This window comes from Elephantulus edwardii, unplaced genomic scaffold, assembly GCF_000299155.1.
Source record: "Elephantulus edwardii isolate Elephantulus edwardi_28Jun2011 unplaced genomic scaffold, EleEdw1.0 scaffold00054, whole genome shotgun sequence".
NCBI lineage: Eukaryota > Metazoa > Chordata > Mammalia > Macroscelidea > Macroscelididae > Elephantulus > Elephantulus edwardii.
Window position 1 is genome coordinate 3,218,966 of NW_006399804.1, and position 19,614 is coordinate 3,238,579.

The 19,614-nt window shown below is 37.8% G+C and overlaps 1 protein-coding gene across 1 annotated transcript in view; it reads right to left on the reverse strand.

The window, feature by feature from the left end:
• The window catches only part of NEBL (nebulette), a 588,942-nt gene that overhangs the window by 272,128 nt on the left and 297,200 nt on the right, over positions 1–19,614 (reverse strand). Inside the window, exon 4 of the mRNA XM_006887052.1 lies at positions 11,843–11,950. Within this exon, the coding sequence (XP_006887114.1) occupies positions 11,843–11,950 (108 nt within the window). The remainder of the gene's footprint in view (positions 1–11,842; positions 11,951–19,614) is intronic.

Consider the following 19,614-nt stretch of genomic DNA (forward strand, 5'->3'; position numbering starts at 1 on the left):
AAATACATCTGATCCAGGCCATGATCTTTGCAATTACTTGCTATGCCTCAGACAAGTATGATTTCTCCTTAGAGGCAAGGATTTTGATACTCTGTTTCCTTTGGGCACATGGCCAGGAGGAACCAGTCCTTGCAGAAGGACATCATGCTTGCAAGGGTGGACGTATAGTGCAGAAAAAAATACTCTGGATAAGATGGATTGATGTAGAAATTGGAGTAATGGGGATAGGTATGTCAGAGTCGGTGAGAATGGCTGAGGATAGGGCAGGGTTCAGAGCTATTATACACAGAGATACTACTAATTGCAGGCAACTTAATGACACATAACAACAACAACAATATGCATCTGAAAGCTGGACAATAAATAAGGATAAATAGAAGAATTGATGCCTTTGAGTTATAGTGTTGGAGAAGAGTACTGAACATCCCATGGACAGCCAAAAGAATTAACAGGAGTCTTAGCAAGGGTGTAGCCAGAGTGCTTTTTGGAGACAAAGATGACAAACCTTCAACTTTAAACATGTTGTTAGCAGACGTTATTCCTTGTAAAGGTATGTCAAGCTTGCATGAGTGGAAGATGAGTAAAAGAGAGGAAGACCCCCATCAAGATGGATTGACACAGTGACTGCAGTCATAAACTCAAGTGTATGAGAGATAGTGAGGATGGCACAGGGCAGGATGGATTTCAAGTCTGGTCTTCTTAGGGTCATACTCAACTTGATGGCACCTAACAACCGAAGTCACCTTTTGTGAAAGTGAATCAGGAGTAAGAGGAAAATATGGAACAGGTTGCTAATAACAACATGTTATTCATGAACAACAGCCTCTTCCACCATGAGACCAGAAATGGATAATGCCTGGCTACCAATAAGGAATATTTTCATCAAAATTTTGGGGGCAGAATCCTGACCAAAAGGGAGAAAATGAAGAACAAATTATCAAATTCTCATGGACCATGAAGGGTGGCTGAAATCTTGAAACTATTTGCTAAAATAATTTTTTTTAATTCTTAAAAGAAAACCATGCCGAGTCTTAAAACTAAGTAATTTTAATTTAGCTAAAATGTTTAGCTTAACTAGTAAAGAATGTCTACCTTGAGCACAGTGCTCTTTAAAAGTCTAACTCTTGTTACATTGAGTTAAAACCAACTCACAACTGATCCTCCAGCAGGTTTTCAGAGGCAACAAATTGCATGGAAGGAGACTTCCCATCTTTCTCCTGCTAAGCAGCTGATTAATTGGAATCTCAAGCCTTTAGACTGGTAGTGTAAGTCTCTACCACTAAGCCAGAGCTTCCTAAGGTAGGATCAAAGTTGACAACAACAACTGCTAAGATTAGAAAGGAATCTTAGGGTGCTCTGAGTTTATGGTAATAGAGGAGAAATAACTCAGAAAAGTATGTCAAGAAAGGTACACCTCAAACAGCATAATCAGTATCACTGACCTGGACAAACTGTAGAACTGGTATATGTTTTATTGTGTACATTCACAGCAATAATAAAATGAAATATTGAAAATAGAAAAACTCTGTGGAAAGCTCCTTCTGAAACAAACAAGCAAGCAAACAAACAAAACCCTTGAGAAATTGGAGTACATAAGTGAATACTACTCTTATAATAATAGTAATTTACTAAAGAAGTATCTCTCAGGTACTTTGGACTAGGGGAGAGAATGACAGAATGTTAAGAAAAAAGTTTTCAAGAATAATATAGGCATAGGACTCGACAAAAAATGTATTATTAAAGTACAGATTGTTGTTATGTGAAATTAAGTCATCTGTGACTCATAGTGACCCTGTGTACAATAGCTCTTGAAGCCTGCCCTACCCTGAGCCAGTCTCACTGAATTGGACACACCTACCGCAGTCACTGTGTCAGTTGATCTTATCCAATGTCTTCCTCTCCTGCCCTGTCCCTCTATTCTTCCCTGGATATGATGACCTTCTCCAATGACTGGTCCTTCCTGGCCCAATGTATGCGAGACTGAGCTTCAAAAGTCTTGCTTCCAAGGATTAGCCTGGTTTAATTCTCTCTAGGACATGCCTGTTTGTCCTCTTAGCAGGCCATGGTATGTTCAATATTTTTCACCAGCATCACAACTCAAAGGCATTGATTCTTCTTCTGTCATTCTTAGTCACTGTCCAGCTTTCCAATGCATAGCAAGTAATTAGGAAAACCACGGCCTGAGTCAAGCACACCTTAATCTCTAGACTGGTGTCATTACTCTTTAGCACTTTGGAGAGGACCCTGACAGCAGACTTTCCTAATGCAATGTGTCTCTGATTTCCTGACTGCTGGTGCTAAGTGTTGATTGCAAAGCCAAGCAAGCTGAAATTGTTAACAACCTAAATCTCTTCTCCATCTATTATGGAGATATCATCAGCCAATTGGCACAGTGGTGAGAATCACTGTCTTCTTGATGGGGAGCTTCAATCCATATTGAAGACTTGACCTTCTACAGCAAATGCTTCAGGTCCTCCTCAGTTTCAGCCAGCAAAGTTGTGTCATCTGCATATCCCCAGTTGTTGATGATGTCATCCTCCAATCCTGATGTCACATTCCTCCTCATAAAGTCTAGCCTCCCAAACGATCTATTCTGCATATAGACTGAAAAGCTATGGAGACAGGACACATCCCTGACATATTCATTTCCTTATTTTGAACCACTCAGTGTTTCCTTGCTCTGTTCTGAGGACTACTTCTTGGTCCAAGTATAGGTTTTGCACGAACATAATCAAGTGCTCTGGGATTCCTGCTCTTCTCAAGGTTAGCCACAATTTATTGTGATCCACAAAGTCAAATGCCTTTATGTAGTCAGTGAAACACTGATAGACTTTGGAACTTGTAATAATCTTCATTGTAAAATGAAATTTGCATGCTGCTATGAGACTTATTTACCAAAATATTAAAAAGGCATGTTTTATCAGGCATGCTTTTGAAAAGTCATCCCAGGTCCTGCACCATATGGCAGAATGAGTTACTGTTATTACTAGGTGCTGTTGAGTCAAGTCCAACTCACAGTGACCCTGTGTGATAGAGAAAGGCCGCCCCATATGGTTTTTCTTGGCTGTAATCTTTACAGAAGCAGAACCGGGTCCTTCTCGAGCAGTCAATGGATAGGTTTTAACCATTAACATGTCTGTTATTGCCTAAATATTTAACTAATACACTCCCAGGGATTATTGGTAGAATAACAATTAATGGGGGGGGGGAATTGGCAAAGGAAGGCAATTCCTTTATTTATCAAATTTGGCATCAGACTGACTCTGAGGGCTCTAAGAAAAAACAAAATGACAGTCCATATCTTCACACAGTTCTGTCAAAAGAAAGTATGGAAAGAAGAATTGGCATTTTGAGAATGGCAAGAAAAAGAACAAGTGCAGGAAAGAGATGGCAACTTGTGAGCTGAATGAGGAGGAGGTGAAAATGGTCTTCCAGATAGAATGCAATAGGAGCGTCCAGGGGAAGATCCTGGCTGGCACAACATCAGACAGTCTCACATTCTACGTCAAGGAGCTGGCACTGAATCCTCACAGTACCCTGGCAAAGGCGAACAGTCAAGAGACTGAATATATAACCTGAGCAGGGCATCGCATAACAAGCTGCCTTCAAGTCAACCCCAACTCACAGAGACTCATGTATACCATGGCTTAATCATACATCATAGGGTTTTCTATAGTTGATTTTTTTTGAGGTACCATTGTGCAAGTGCAAACCTCCAATCTCTCAGTTAACCAACTAAGTGCCTTAACCAAGTACTCCAGGATAGTTGCAGCAATGTTGATATCAATGCATAATGATGAAACAGAATTTCTCCAAAGGGTTTCCAAGGATGTCATCTTTGCAAAAACATACCACCACACTCTTTGTCCCGCAGAGCAGCTCAGGCCTCCAAATCATCAACCTCTCACCTAGCTGCCAAGAATTTCATCACTTTGCTACCAAGACTCCTTGAAAATGATAATCCAAAACCAGACTACAATGCTGCTATTGAGTTTGCCTCATAGCAACCCTGGAGATTACAGTAGAGAGACCCACACAGTTTCAAGGCTACGACACATCAATGAAACAGACTGCCCCCTGTTCCCCTCAATGCAGTGGCTACTGGGTTCCTATTACCTACCTTTTTGGTTAGTGGCTGAGTGGCTTCACCACAGAGAAAACAGAGCTCCTTAAGCAAGAATTTTTTTTTAAAAAATCCAAAACTCCACTGCTGTAGAGCGAGTTCAATTTATGATGATCCCCCATTGGATTTCCAACTCTGTAAACTTTAAAAGAAGCAGGATTACTTCATAGTTCCCTTGCAGAGTGCCTGCTAAGTTCAAACCACCGATTTGTCCTTCTGTATGCCCCAAAACTAAAAACAAAAACCAAAAACCCACAAAACAGAAAGAAAATGTAAAACTTGAATATCCCATTGCTGTCAGGGTGGAAATGACTTATGGCTGACCTCCCAGTGAGTTACTGAGGCTTTAAAAAGCATAGAAGGAGATTAGCCATCTTTGTTTAGAGAAGCTGCTGGCGGTATGAACCAACAGGGAAGTGCCCTCTTTGGATTAGCAGCACAGTCCCATACAGACAACACCAGCAGAGAAAAATTTTAAAAAAACAAACACAAAACCCCACTGTCCTTCAGTGGGTTCCAACTCATAGTAACCCACTCCCAAGTTTCTTTAGTTATAAATCCTTACAGAAGACTGTCATCTTCCACCCATGGAGATGCTGGAACAGATCTTTGGATAGCTATCCAGTAAGAAACACACCATGCCCACAGGGCTCCTTAGGCAAGGTGAAACCCACTTCCATCAACTGCAAAGTAAAAGAGGACTTAAACTATGGAAGTGACAAGAAAGGTACAGTGCTATGCATGCTATACATTCTCAGAGATTGAAAAGGTAAATTGAAAAAGACTTGGATGCCCTTTGCCTTCGTGATGTTAAAGAAGTAAGACACACAGACACATGAAATGCTAATTAAATCCAAAACTCAGAATACGAAGTGTGAAATGAGTTATGCTGACCATAACACTATTTTTTTTCAAAAGTACTCTAATAATTGAGAGATGAGGCGAACTGCTATAGCTGATGTCTGAGTGTGCTTCTAGGGAAGGGAGTATCATTCACACAGTGTGGAATTCTTACTAGGGAAGAACTGGTGCAAAAGCGGAAGCACAATGAGGAAAACAAGGCTAAAGGGAAGGGGGTTGGGGAGAGTCTAAAAGAAACAGAATAGTGTTGAGCCTGCAGTGAAAGATAAAGTGAAAAAAATCATTTAAGAGCAAGATTACGGAGAGTCAGGGAGAGTTAGGGTTACTGAGGTGGAGGAGATTAGATTTTATCCTACTCAAAAAGGAGGCTTAAAGTTTTGTTTTTAAGTAGGTTTGTAATTAGGGTCTTGATGAAAGAGATATTTTTAGAAAGGCCCATCTGATGACAGTGTTTAAGATACAATAGAAGAAATGGAAAGAACCTGGGAGGAGATAAGGCCAAGTAGGAGGCAAGTGCAACAATTGAGGAAGGATAAGCCTCTGAGCACAGTGTCCTTGGAAAAGAAAGGGAAGGCATGGGCTTCCCAAAAGAAGCAAGTCCAGAAATGGTTTGTGGGATCCTTGGCCTATCTTTGTAAAAAGAAGTCACATGTGTGAAATCTTTTATTATGGAGGCCCTTCTCAAACTTCTCCTTTATACAACTCCGTTTTTATTACCACAGCTCTTGGACTTGCACATGTAATTACTGGTTTGGGATGTGTTTGTTTCTTTAAGTGACTGTGGCTAAAAAAAGTTAAGGATAAGACGAAGATCTCAACCTTTGAAGTTCTGTCCTACATGGAAAAATAAAGCGAAACCAGGTGCAAGGGAAACCACGGATTTGGCAACAAGAAAGGATCGAGAGAGAATTTTCTGTACGTTTTTCTCATGAATGTGTAAGTATTCCTTATAGAAAAGCTTTCCCTGAGGAGAAGCTGTTCAGCGGATCTAATTAGATGGGTATGTCAGAGTGTTTCGAAACGAATGAAGCGTTCATACATATGTTAGGTATTAGAAGAAAAATATGTGTTATTGCCCTATCATTTTCTTTGACGTATTTGATCTCTGCCTTGAAAGATAATGCTACTAACCCACTATTACCTAGGAATACATTGGAGTTACTGATTGGGATTAGTTGGAGATAAGTAAAGTACAGTCCATTGAAGCAAAATACAGATGCACTCTGTGAAAATAGTAGCCTTAAATCTAAGGGTTTAAATCTAAACCACTAGCTCTATAAGCAGCCATCTAAGTTAATGAATCCAGTTATAAGCTATGACAAAAATAGGACTGCATTCTCTTTCAAACTACTTTGTACACTGGACTTTACACTCAAAATTAGAAGTCTTCATATCAAATTTTCAGTAGCTTCAAAACATTCGTGCTTTCACTATAAGGAATAACATTAAGTAAGTTATTTCAACATTGAATGACTTTCTAAATTTTACTTCACAATTTAAAAATACTTTACATTTTCTGAGTATAAAAAGAAAAATCCTTCATTGTCAGTCATTCGGGTTAATATAAGACCTAATTGCCTCATACTCTATAATTTTGCCACCAGTTTACAATTAGCATGCATTTCTCATGCATGAGTTGACCCAATTACATAACAAATTTCGCCTTTGGGGATTTCTCTTGACTGCTTGTCTTCTGTCCACCATACAACTCAATTTCACACTGTCAGCAGCCTGAACATGGTTACAGTCAGTCTCTGTCAAAATGATTTATTTAAATTACAAACAGAGACCAAATCCCTAGATAATCATGCTTACCCTCATGCTCACCCTTAACACTCAACCTAACTTTGAATCAAATCTTTTAATAGTCCACACGCACTGCTATTCAATTATTAGGCAACATTTCGTTCCAATAATCTAATATTCTGAAGCTAACTCACAAAATCCCAGGGAACAAAATTAGCAGTGTACATGGGAGCTTGTTAATGTGCACATCATTTGTTTCACAACTTAAGAATTCAATTAATAATTATGTATTTGAGTAAAAGAAATACTAAAAAAAAATAATAATTACATTTCAACCAGGAAATAGAGAGCTATTTAAATTTTCTGCAATGTTTCTACAAAGGCTCTAATATGAACTTTTTTGGTAAGGTAAGACAGGCCTTCTTATGAATGGAAATCCTATACTGAGAACGGGGGAGGGGGGAAGCTATTTGGGAAACAGGATAGAAAACCAAAATTATAGATGATAATAATAGGGTAAGGAAAAGAATACAGGGCAGGTGAAAATATCATTCTCTGTGGGCCAGTGATCTAAGGAAAGGGGTTAAAGATTCCAACTGAATTCATCATACATAGGCGTATGTGAAGACACACACAGGTACACACATGTATGTATAACTATTACCTCTTTGTGTCAGGGGCAGACACAAATCTTGACAAATCTAATAATGGTACACTTCTTATTTCATCTCATCTGTAAAAGATATTATTTTTGTCATCAATTTTTCCCTTCCCTTGAATATGATAGTCCTCCTCCTCCTAAAATAAATTAGAAAATAAGTATCTACTCGTTATCCTACTGGCGCAAAAAGATTGTAAAAGTCCCAATGCCACCTTATTTTACAATTTATCCACAGATGTCTCAGCTCACTGGAAGTGCAATTTATAGCAAAGTGTAAACAAGCAGAATGAAACTCACCAATCTCAAGGCTAGACTGGGTCCTTCACATAAGCATGTGGGAGGCTGAGGCCGGCTGCTGTGGGAGCCTGGAGGCTACTAATAAACTTAAAGGTGGTAACCACCTGAAATGAGAGCTAGCCTGGGCAATTACCCACAATACAATTCGAGCTATAATAGTACAGATGAATGCTTTTACAAATGCTGAAAGACACAGGAGTCCTCAATTGATGTTTGTGATATGTCTGTTAAGAACATTTTCCTAAAATATCCCTCAATTAGAAAAGTGGAGTGATGTACTAGAATACTTCTCACTTATCTCATTTGTGATCTTAAGTGCTGTAACTGGGGTCGGGGGTGGAAGGAAGAATTTAAGTGGCCCAATTATGAAAATCTATAGGGCAGAAATTACAGGTGAAAAGCCCCCCAAAAAGTACTGCCCACAGTGGTTATAATGTCTCCTTCTGCTAAATAGACAAGCTTTATGCAAAACCTAGAGTTCTCATTATTATTTTGAACCCAATGTCCTGGCTTCCTACAGGACAAGAAAGAATATCACAGGACAAACTCTATCTAGGTCTTGCTGTTGTTGTTTTTGTTTCTGTTTACCGCACAGTCAGAACTGACCCATAGCTGACCCCTCCAGTGGGTTTTCAGAGGCAGTTAACTGCATAGGAAGAGATTGCCCATCTTTCTCCCATGGAGCAGTTGGTGGCCTTGAACCACATGTATTAGGACTGCATTGCACTTCCTTGCCACTAGGTCACTAGAGCTCCGTATCTAAGTTGTTGTTGTTATGATGTGCTGTCGAGTCACCTGCAATTCATAGCAGCCTTATGTACAGCAGCCCTAAACCCTGCTCTATCCTGTGCCAATCTTGTTTCTGACACACCTATTCACATTACCCCAGTCACTGAATCAATCCATTTCATTGCAGGTATTCCTCTCTTGTGCTGCCCCTCCACCCTCCCAAGCATGACGCCTCTCTGCAAGGACTGGCTCTCCTTGCAACATGCCCAAAGTATATCAGATGAAGCTTCAGAATCCTTGCCTCCAAGGACCAGCCTGGTCCCACCCTCTTTAGGATGAATGAGTTTGTTCTACTAGCAGCCCATGGTATATTCTATACTCTTCTCCAGCACCACAGCTAAAGGCATCAATTCTCCTTCTATCAGCCCTAGTCATTGTCCAGCTTTCTGATGCATACATAGCAAGCAATTGCAAAGATTATGGCCTAGATGAGGCACCCTATCTAGTTATTATACATTAAATAAAATGAAGACATCTCCTGGAACTTTGTGGAAAAAATAATTTTCTTTTTAGAAACCAAGGTGTGTTTCTTTCCAGTCACTCAGTAAATTCCGAAACCACCTTTTCATGTTCTTCCTGCAGTTATACTAAGTGGGTAACACACCAGAAGAATTTTAAATTGCAGTATTTAATAAATCTTTCATGTTCAATACGTTGTCATAGATACTAGAAGAAAGAAGCCAGGGCAAGCCCACTCTAACACCTTTCATTACACACACAATTTGAAATTTGCAGTTATATTTTATCCCACACCTCAGTAACATATGCAGACTGAGTGAGCATTTCCAAATGAGGTGAAATCCTGGGTAAATGAATGCAAAAGTAGCTGAAAAAATTTCATAACACTGACAGACACAAGCAATCAAAAATGCCCATTCATCCAGAACATATTATCCAAAATACTGAGTAGTTGTCATTAAACCTACTGTTTTATGTCTTTATACTTTCTTTAGGCCAAAAGAGATTAAAAGGCACTTAATATATGAAACATTAAAATACTTTAAGACATATGGAAATAAAGAGAAAAATAAAGATTGCAGACAAAGACCCTTCGTTTTGCTAGGCAACCTGTACCAGCCTATACTAAAAGCCCTAATTTCAGGCTCTCAAATCTCTTTCCCTTCCTGACCTTTTCCACTTCTGTTCTGGCCTCGTCAGCAGGCAATTCTGGTGTCTCTCCTATCTAGACATCCTCTCACCTTCTTTTCTGAACACAGACATAACCCAGGCCACAGTCCAAATATTTCTCTGCATTGAATAAAAATATTTCATTATACAAACTAATTCAAAAATAATACTGAAAACTGAACTAGTTAAGGTAACACTGGTAGGATCAACCCAGTTTCTTAGAGAAAATATTCCTATGGAATCACATGGAAAATGCTGTCAGGTAAGAGGATGCTCATGAAGTTGTAGTCTTAAGTTTACTTAAAAATTCCCCACACCTCAAAATTTAAAAGCCTTCTCTGTTCAAGACGAGATCCCTTAACCTACAATTCTAATGCTTTGCAAATATTAATATGCCTCATTATGGCATAAAAACCTACTTTTAACATTGTTATGCTTTATTAAGATCAGAACAACACAAAAAAGGTTTTGTCTAGATGACATGTTCAATTTAAATAATATTTTATGTACTATATATGATAAATACAGAAAACTTCTTACCTGTGTTATAGCATAATCCAAATTGAATCTGCAAATGATCTCCGGTAGTGAATAAAACATATATCCCTGCTAATGATAGAGACTGATTAAATGATCAGTTTTTTATCAAATCTGAATGACTTAATTTGAATGTAAATAAAATACTTACCGTTCAGAAATCCTTATGTTCGATGCCATGTGGGTTCCGTAAGTGCATATACTTACTTCTTTTTAAAATAAATTTCTGTGATAGTTGAAGACTTGTGATATAGTTTTGCTTTTTTGTAGAATTTTTCTGATTGGGGGGGGAAAGTACTCCAAAGATAAACCAAAGAAAGAATGAATATAACTATCAATGAGATAAAGCTCTAATGGTCTGACATATTAAAAAGTCAAAGTACTGTTTTTTTTTTATTTAAGGAAAGGATAAAAAAGGAAAAGAGGATAATTTTTTACCATTCATGACTGGTAGGTTGATGAGACAGGCTACTAGAAAGATCAGTATGTAAAATCATAAATCCTTAAAATTCAGCCCTTCCATTTCAAAGGAAAAGTCCTTATGGATATATCTTTGGGAATATGGCAAAGCAAATTGCCACATCTGTGTATTCCTACTCCCTAAGTAATTTTTTAAAACATCAATTCATTCTATTTTTGAACTTCTGACAAATACTTTTCCCAAGCTACATGCAAATCTATCTGCAAATTATAACTTTTAATGCACATCATATCTACATAATAATTATTGACCATTATACAAAAGTGATTTAAAAACAATCTGCTAATAAAATATTTCCTAGAATTAAAATTACATCATTTGTAAAATTTAGATACACAAATCTACAAATTATGCACAGAATACACTTGTCATTAAAAGCTGTATGATTTTTTTAAAAAAAGCTGTATGATTTCACACATTTCCTCTCACTTCTATATCATGGGCAATATTGTTGGTATTAATATTTTCCTCTTGGATACCTACACTCAAGTAATTTTAAAATGTACATTTTTGACACAGTTATTACACTTTGGAAGTAAAATTATTATTACAGCTATTAATTACCAAAAATTTAGAATAACAAGTTACTCACCTTTTTTTAAGTACTCAGTTAATCTTGAAGCCCTAACAAACTTTGAACCTCTATTTATTTCAATTTTCTCTTTAAAGGGAAACTTCATTACTAAAATGCAGCTTTCAAGAACAAAGCAATTGCACATAGAAATACTGATTTTAAAAAGTAGATGAAATGTTTCATTCAGGCAACTATCTAATTTAAAGTATAAAATCTAATATGTACTTAAGAGGCAAATACATTAATTTTCAAGACTCCTAGCCTTTCATTAGTACTCTGTATGCTTATTTACCATAAAAGTTAACAGTTTTTTTACCTTTCACTATAAAAGTTCTACTTTGGAAAGGTTCAAAAGTTCTTTTTCCAAATTGGAGAAAGCAGATAGTACATTATAACATTAAGTTTTAATATTGGAGACTATATTTCTGAATGCATATTTCTTTTTATTCTGATGACTCAATCCTCTTTGATAACTGTGATGAAATCATGGAGAAGAAATGTAGTAGGTGAAGTTGGCATATATTTTGAGTACACCAAGTACAAGACATATGACAGCAATAAGAATGCTCTCAAGGCTCCAGCCTCACTTTCTCATTCAGGAACACAAGTTTGGGTTATGATGTCACTGAGTAAATAGACACCTACGTTACTGATTTGTTCCTGAGTCCTCTTCAGCCTCTGGAGTTCAGGAGTATCTGTGACAATGCTGAAGCCTCTTCCTTTACTTTCTTCAAAGTCTCTTTTGTATTTGACCTGAAAAATGGGGAAAGCAAAGAAAAAGAAACAAAGGAATCATAAATGCCAGTTAGGATGAGTCTTGAGCCAAAGAAGCTGCTAAAGTTGGAGTAAGGCTTTAAACCACAGCTCTGTGTAGTACAAGACCAAAAACAAAACCAAAAAAACTCCATAGATTCTGAAGCCAGACCAGACCATCTGGTTTGCATCCCGTTTCCTCCACTTAATATTCAGGTCACCTTTGTTATTTAACCATTCTCTAGCTTGGTAATCTTATTTGTAAAATGGCAGTGTTCTTGATGATGATGATAGTGAAATGATGATGACTATTTTATAAATTGTAAAGAGAGGCTATAAAGGGGTTTCAGCGGTGGAGCTTGTATCATGTTACATTGCTCATCAGAGGTCCTAAGAGAGAAAGCTCAGCAGTCTTCCATTAATATTTACAGCCTGAAAAATTCAATGGAGTCATTGGGTCAAAAGTCAATATATGAGTCAGAATTGGTTCAATGGCATTAAGTTGAAGTTGGCCTTGTTTTGTTTGTTTTGGTTAGAGTGCTTTTTAGTGCTTTTTTCTTTTAAATGTGCATAAATAAGATTGGTGGTCCAGTGGTAAATCTTGCCTTTGATGCAAAACACCCAAGTTCTATTTCTGGTCAGTGTAACTCATGTTCAGCAACCTCTCATCTCTGTCTATGAAAATCTGCATGCTGTCATAATGCTGAGTGCTCACAGAGCCCCGTTGCTGTAGTGTACAACATGTCAGGCTGCTAAGCAAAACAGTTAGTGGTTCAAAGCCACCAGCAGATCAAATCCACTAGTGGCTCTGTAAGAGAAAGATGACATGATTTCTTCCTGTAAAGATTTGCAGACACAGAAACCTAACGGGAGGTCTTGAGTCGGCAGTTGGCGTTTCAGTCTAGGGTATGATGCTGCACAGGTTTTCAGGAGAGCTTCCAGACTATGACAGATTAGGAAGATTATGACCTGGCAATCTATGTCCAAAAGTCAGCTCATAAAAATCCCTTCAGTTAAGAGAGTCTGTTCTGCAATCAGTTATGAGATTGAAGCAGGACTAGGTGGAATCTGGCCTGTTGTGCATTAGATCATCATGAGTCAGAGGCCAACTCAATGACAGCGAACAGGGACAGAACTCAATGACTTAATCTATGCACCTGACATAGAGCAGGCGAGTATGTGCTCTGAAATTATTATTAATATTATTATTATTATCTCAGTTAATAGTATTACTGCTCCTAAAGGAAAAACTGGGAAAGAGAGTTAATTCCTCTGCTATAATGATAGTCTTCTCAGGGGAAAGGTATCATTATGAGTTTGCACTGCCTTGTAAAGGAAGTAAACACACAAAATCATCAACACCTAGCCCTGTACAAGAAGTTTCATTCTGTTTCCTAAAACAAAGCATGGATGTGATTTTTAACACGTTGTATTACTAAAATGCCAAATATATCATTGGTAGTGCAAGTATTTCTAAAGCAGGCCACACAGAAATTAAGTCTATCTTCTGCCTGTCAGTTTACTGCACTGTGGTAGCTGCATATTGCTGTGGGAAGCTGTGTCACCAATTTTCCAGATACCAGACTCATGTGGGTAGGTTTCAGCAGAACTTACAAACTAGAAGAAGAAAGGCCTGGTAATCTACTCTAAAAAGGTAGTCAATTAAAGCTTTTTGTTGGATCACAACAAAATATTTTTCAATATAACGTCTTGTACATTAGAAGAAACTCAAAGTATGCATACCAACAATCATGAGGATAGTTCAACAATGTTTGATCCACTGTACAGATTGTCCTATGGGCCAGCGGTGACCAACTATAACTAAAAATGAAAAGCATTTTGCATATACATTAGTATATTGAGGTAGCCTGTTGAGGTACCTAAGATATTCTGAGGTATTTAAATGTACTTTTCTAATTACATTAGAAGCTAAAATGTACAGTTTCCTCAGGTAACTGTCACCACTGTTAAATATGCTCCCTGTTAATGACAGAAACAATTCTATTACTGGGGTTGTTCTTAATTTTTAAACAACTAAATACTAAGAAATAATGGGAAATTTTTTTAAAACTCAAAAAATTCCCACTTTATATGTACAATTGTTGTTGTGTAGTGTCAAGTTTATTCCAGCTCATAGCAACACTACAGGCAGAGTAAAACTGCCCCACATAATTTCCTAGACTGTATAAGAATATACGGCATAGAATTTCCAGAGAGTCACATTGGATTCAGAAGAAACCATGGCATAGGTGATATCATTACTATTGTCATATGGATTTTGGCTGAAAGTCGAGAATACCAGAAAGATATTCTCTGGGTTTTATTGACAATAGAAAGGCACTGACTGTGTAGACCATAACAAATTAAAGATAACATTGAAAACAGGAATCCCAAAGTACTTAATTGTGCTCAAGTAAAACTATACCCAGGCCAATAAGCTGTTATCCAAACAGAAAAAGGGAACAATGCAAGGTTTAAAATCAGGAAAGGTGTGTGTCAGAGTTGTGTTCTCTATCCGTATCTATTCAATCTGTATGCTGACTAAATCATACCAGAATCTGGACTATATGAAGAATAATAAAGACTCAGGATTGAAAAACTCAACAATCTACGTTAGGTAGATCACATAACCTTGCTTACTGAATGTAAAGAGGACTAGAAGCACTTACTGCAGAAAATCAAAGACTGCAGCTTTCATTATGGATTACATCTCAACATCAAGAAAACTAAAATCCTCACTAATAGACTAATAGGCAACACGGTGATAGATTAAAAAAAGACTTAAGTTGTCTATAATTTCATTTTACCTGGATCCAAAATCAACACCCATAGAAACAACAATCAAGAAATCAAAAGACTGCAGTGTTGCACTGAGAACATCTGCTTTTAAGGACATCTCTAAAGTTCTAATGAGCAAGAAAGATAGTTTAAAGACTAAGGTATCTCTGATCCAAGCCATGGTATTTTCAATTACTTGCTATGCAATTGAAAGTTGCACAATGAATAAGGATAACAGAGAAAAAAAATATACTTTTGAATTGTGATGTTGCAGAAGAGTACTGACTATCACCTGGACTGCCAAAAGAACAAACATGTCTGTCTTGGAGAAAGTGAAACCAGGGTGGTCCTTAAAAGTAAAGATGGTGAAACTCTATCTCACACACTTTGAGAATGTTATTCTAAAGGGCTGTTGTTGTTGTTGTTGTTATGTGCCGTCGAGTCACTTGCAACTCATAGTGGCCCTATGTACGACAGCCCTAAACCCTGCTCTGTCCTGTGCCAATCGCACTGCCTCTGTCAGTGGAAGATCAGAAAAAGAGAGGAAGACTTCAACAAGACCGATGGACCCAGTGACTGGGGCTATCATATCAGAGGTGGTAAAGATTGAGTGAGTATGAGAGGGTAAAGTTCAGATAAGTTGTTCATAGGGTTGCTATGAGCTGTAAGGGACCCAGTGGTATATCTAACAACAATAAGCTTTATGAAAGCACATCTCCAGGTCTTTTCTTGGGTTGGTCTGAACTATCAAATTTTCAACTAACAAGTAAGCACTTAGCCATTGGGCCACCTTTTTACTCATAAGCACCAGCTTCAAATAAACACTTAAATTAACAATTATCATTTAAGGGACCTAATAAAAATACACGTTTATAAGCAGAGATTTCTGTAAAACCTTAGAAAGTTTGCTTAGCTGATCAAAGAGTGACTATTTTTGTTTAGTCACATGTATCTATTAAAAAAAGCATCTTAGACATTAGTCCTTAGAACTACTGAAATAAAGATCATCTTTTATCAGAAGATCTTCAAAGGGACCAAAAAACATCCTCGGTTATACTTACTGCAATTATCCAGATACTCTGATTTTTTCTAATTTATATCTTATTTTCTCTCCACATTTTCATTTACGTTTATAACCATTAAATCTTCCTTTAACTATCTGTATGAAGAAAGGGTCAAATAACCTGGATTGTTTTTCTTCCAGTGAAAGTACTGGATGAGATTAGCCTTCTAGCCCGCCATCTCCCAGCATGTGTGAAGACAAGCTGTGTGTTCCCAGTGTTTTCTGCCTAGCCAAGCAGGGAGGCTATTTAGATTTGTTTGAAGTAGGAACTAGGGCAAAGAGTGCTAAAATAACAAAAGTTATCAAGATGCTAAGACTGTAATTGCAATCAGTATGAGAAAATAAAGAAAACTAACTCTGTAAGCCAAGCTCTAACACCCCTAAAACTGATTTCTAAGAAGAAATACCTATGTATTGTGTTAATGGTTTGTTGCATGTTCGTCTGTTTTATTTGCAGTTTTCCAAAGAAAGAAGTGAAAAAGAAAAGCATTCGATTCCAGAATCAGAGTTGATTATTGTTCCCACAATGCTTTCCGCATTCATAACGCACAAACGAATCATCTGTTGGTGTAGTGCACTGCATATTGTGAGGCAAATAGAAAGGGCAGCAGTTTGAACCTACCAGCTGCTACTTTGACGAAAGACAGACATTCTTCTCCCATAAAAAGCCAAGGCCTTGAGAATCTGATGGAGTGTCACTATGAGTCAGCAAGTTTGATTTTTGGTTTTAGTTAAGTGGCCAGTTTTGGATAGTACACAAACAGCTTTGAAAAGTTACAGAAAACAAATATTCCTTTTAAAAAAATAATGGTCTGAAACACATATCACACTTCATGTACTCAGCACCAACTCAAGCATCAACATATCCCACGTAACTTTATTATGTACAAGGAACAATGTAGTCAGTTCCTCTCTTCTTGATATGTTCATATTCACATCCTATCTGTTGTTGTTAGTTGCAAGTGAGTCAGTTCTCAGTGACCTCATGAATAACAGAATAAAATCTTACCTACACATGTGGCATCTTTGTTTAAGCACACTGTGCAATTACTTTGTCAATTGATCTCACGGAAGATTAGCCTCATTATCACTGAATTTCCAACAGACATGATATCCTTTTCTAGAGTCCGTGCAGATCTCATGTTAAATGGTACATGTGATGGTTTACTGGACATATATACTCTGATTCTGAGAGATGTTTTCTAGGTCAGAAAACAAAGGGAAGTAACAAGATTTCTCTTCCCAATTCATGTGTTTCTTTTTTGCCTTCACAGTATGTTGCCATCCAGCCAAGGAGAATATTATGCCTTTGAAACTGGGAGGACACAAAATCTATTATGTGACCATGGGTCTCAGTTTATGTCTGGAATGTTCAGGGAAGGAGTGCTGCTTCTATGGCTCTGGCTAATTCAGTTGGTTTTAAGTCTGGAGATGCTGGCCATTATGTGGTTACCACCCAATAAGAATGATATCAACACAGAGTCAAGCAATGTAAGACATCAATCAAGAAGATTCCTCCAAAGTCACATAAAGACATCACAGGAAAAGAAACTACAGACCAATATCCTTTATAAATATAGATGTAAAATCCCTCAATAAAATACTAACAAGTTAAATGCAAAAGCCTGTTAAAAGGATTATCCACCATGACCAAGTAGGATTTATCCCAGGAATGCAAAGGTGGCTCAATATTAAGGGGGGAAAAATTATCATTGGCTACACATTAACAAAACAAAGGGAAAGGACTACCTGATCATCTCAATCAATGCAGGAAAAGCATTTGACAGAATCTAACCTTCTTACTTTCTTAAGAAAAAAGACTCAATGAGATTTCTGACAACAGCATTTAAGCATCCAGATCTACCATTCCTTATGGCCAGAAACACCAAGCCTATCAGTTAAAAGTGCTAATAAAAGCCCTCCCTTTTGCAACCCAAAGGTACCCTGGGAGAGTAATATATTATGTATTGGACCTGAAAGGTCAGTAGTTCCAATCTACCAGCACTCTAAGGTTGAGGGAAATGTAGTTTTTCCATAAAGATTTATAGTCTCAGACAGGGTCACATGAGTTGCTATCAACTCAATGGCAGTGGATTTGGGGTTTGTGTTTGTTGTTTTGTTTTTGAAACAAAAGGAATTTTCATTATTACATCCTCCCATGGTGGCCTAATGGTAAGAAGGTGCTACCAATCTAAAAGCCGTTCAAATTACCACCTGTTCCTCAGGAGAAAGATAGACAAGCTCTTCCTAAGAAATTTACAGTCTCTGAAAATCCACTGGTAGGGCAGACATTAGCAAATTTCATTGGTAAGTTCCAATGGTGTATAACAACAATATTGTGCCTAATATGTATATAAACAAGCACAATGTTGTTATGTGCCATCGAGTCACTGGCAACTCATAGCAATCCTATATGCAACAGCTCTGACCCCTGCTCTATCCTGAGCCAACTTCATCGTCTTTGATCACCTACCCCCACCTAATTCACTGAGTCAGTTCATCTCAGAGGGTTTCCATCCTTTTGCACTGTTTTTACACCCTCCCAAGCATAACGTCCCTCTCCAAGGACTGATCCCTCCTTGCAACATGCCCAGAGTATGTCAGATGAAGCTTCAGAATCCTAGCCTCCACAGAGCAGCCTGGTTTCACCCTCTCTAGGATGAACCTGTTTGTTCTCTTAGCAGTCCATGGTATATTCAATACTCTTCTCCAGCACCATAGCTCAAAGGAATCAATTCTCCTAGTCATTGTCCAGCTTTCTGATGCACAGCAAATCACTGCAAAAACCATGTCCTGGATTAGGCACACCTTTGTCTCCAGACTGGCATCGTTGCTTTTCAGTACTCTGGAAAAGTCCCTGGTAACCAACTTTTCAGTGCAATTCGTCTTTTGGTTTCCTGGTTGCTGGTACTAAGAGTGTTGATTGTACAGTCAAGCAAGCCGAAGCTGTTAACAATCTCAATCTCTTCACTATCATGATGCTGCCAATTGGCCCAGGGTGAGAATCTTTGCTTTCTTGATGTTCAGTTTCAATCCATATATACTGCAATATTGTAGTATATATTAGTGAAAAATATCCTTTTTCACTTATGTTCATCAGTTCTTCCTGTTTATAAGTTTTAATAATTTGCAAAACAGCAGACTGTATCATGAAACTATCAATGCTTTGGAGAAAATGAGCTTGGAATTCTCATCACTTCCCAGCCACATCACAACAGGTCTTCTAAATTCTCCTCAGTGATTCAAATCAGTTTGTTCTGGTTTGAACCCAGCTGTGAATTTGCATTTCCACCCTAGATATATTGCATCAGAATCTACATCTTAACAGATTGCTACATGATTCATATAGACCCCACGTGTTTCTGATTTGCACTTAAAATTTCTTTTTGACAGAAGAATCAAGTGGTGATCTTGTTAAAATGCAGATTCTCCTTCAGTACAACTAGGGTGGAAAGGCAAATTCTCGGCATGAGGTTGAGAAGAAAAGAATACCTTTGAGGTGCTGGTTCTCTGAGCCAAAGATTCCTCATCCTAAATAGGGATTTAAGGAGCTCTGATGACCTAGTCGATAAGACATGAATTGCCAACTCAAAAGCATGTGGTTCAAATCCACCAGCTGCTCAATCTCCTCCTCTGAGATTTATAGCCCTGAAAACCTGCTGGAGGGTGAGCTATGTGCATTGATTCTGAGTAGGTGTCACATAACAACAATAATTAGGGATGCTAGTACCTATGTATCTAAGAAGACTGTGGAGAACATTAAATGAGGCAAAGCACAAGAAGCTCTTCAGAAAGCATAACATTGTACAAATGCCCAGTCTGA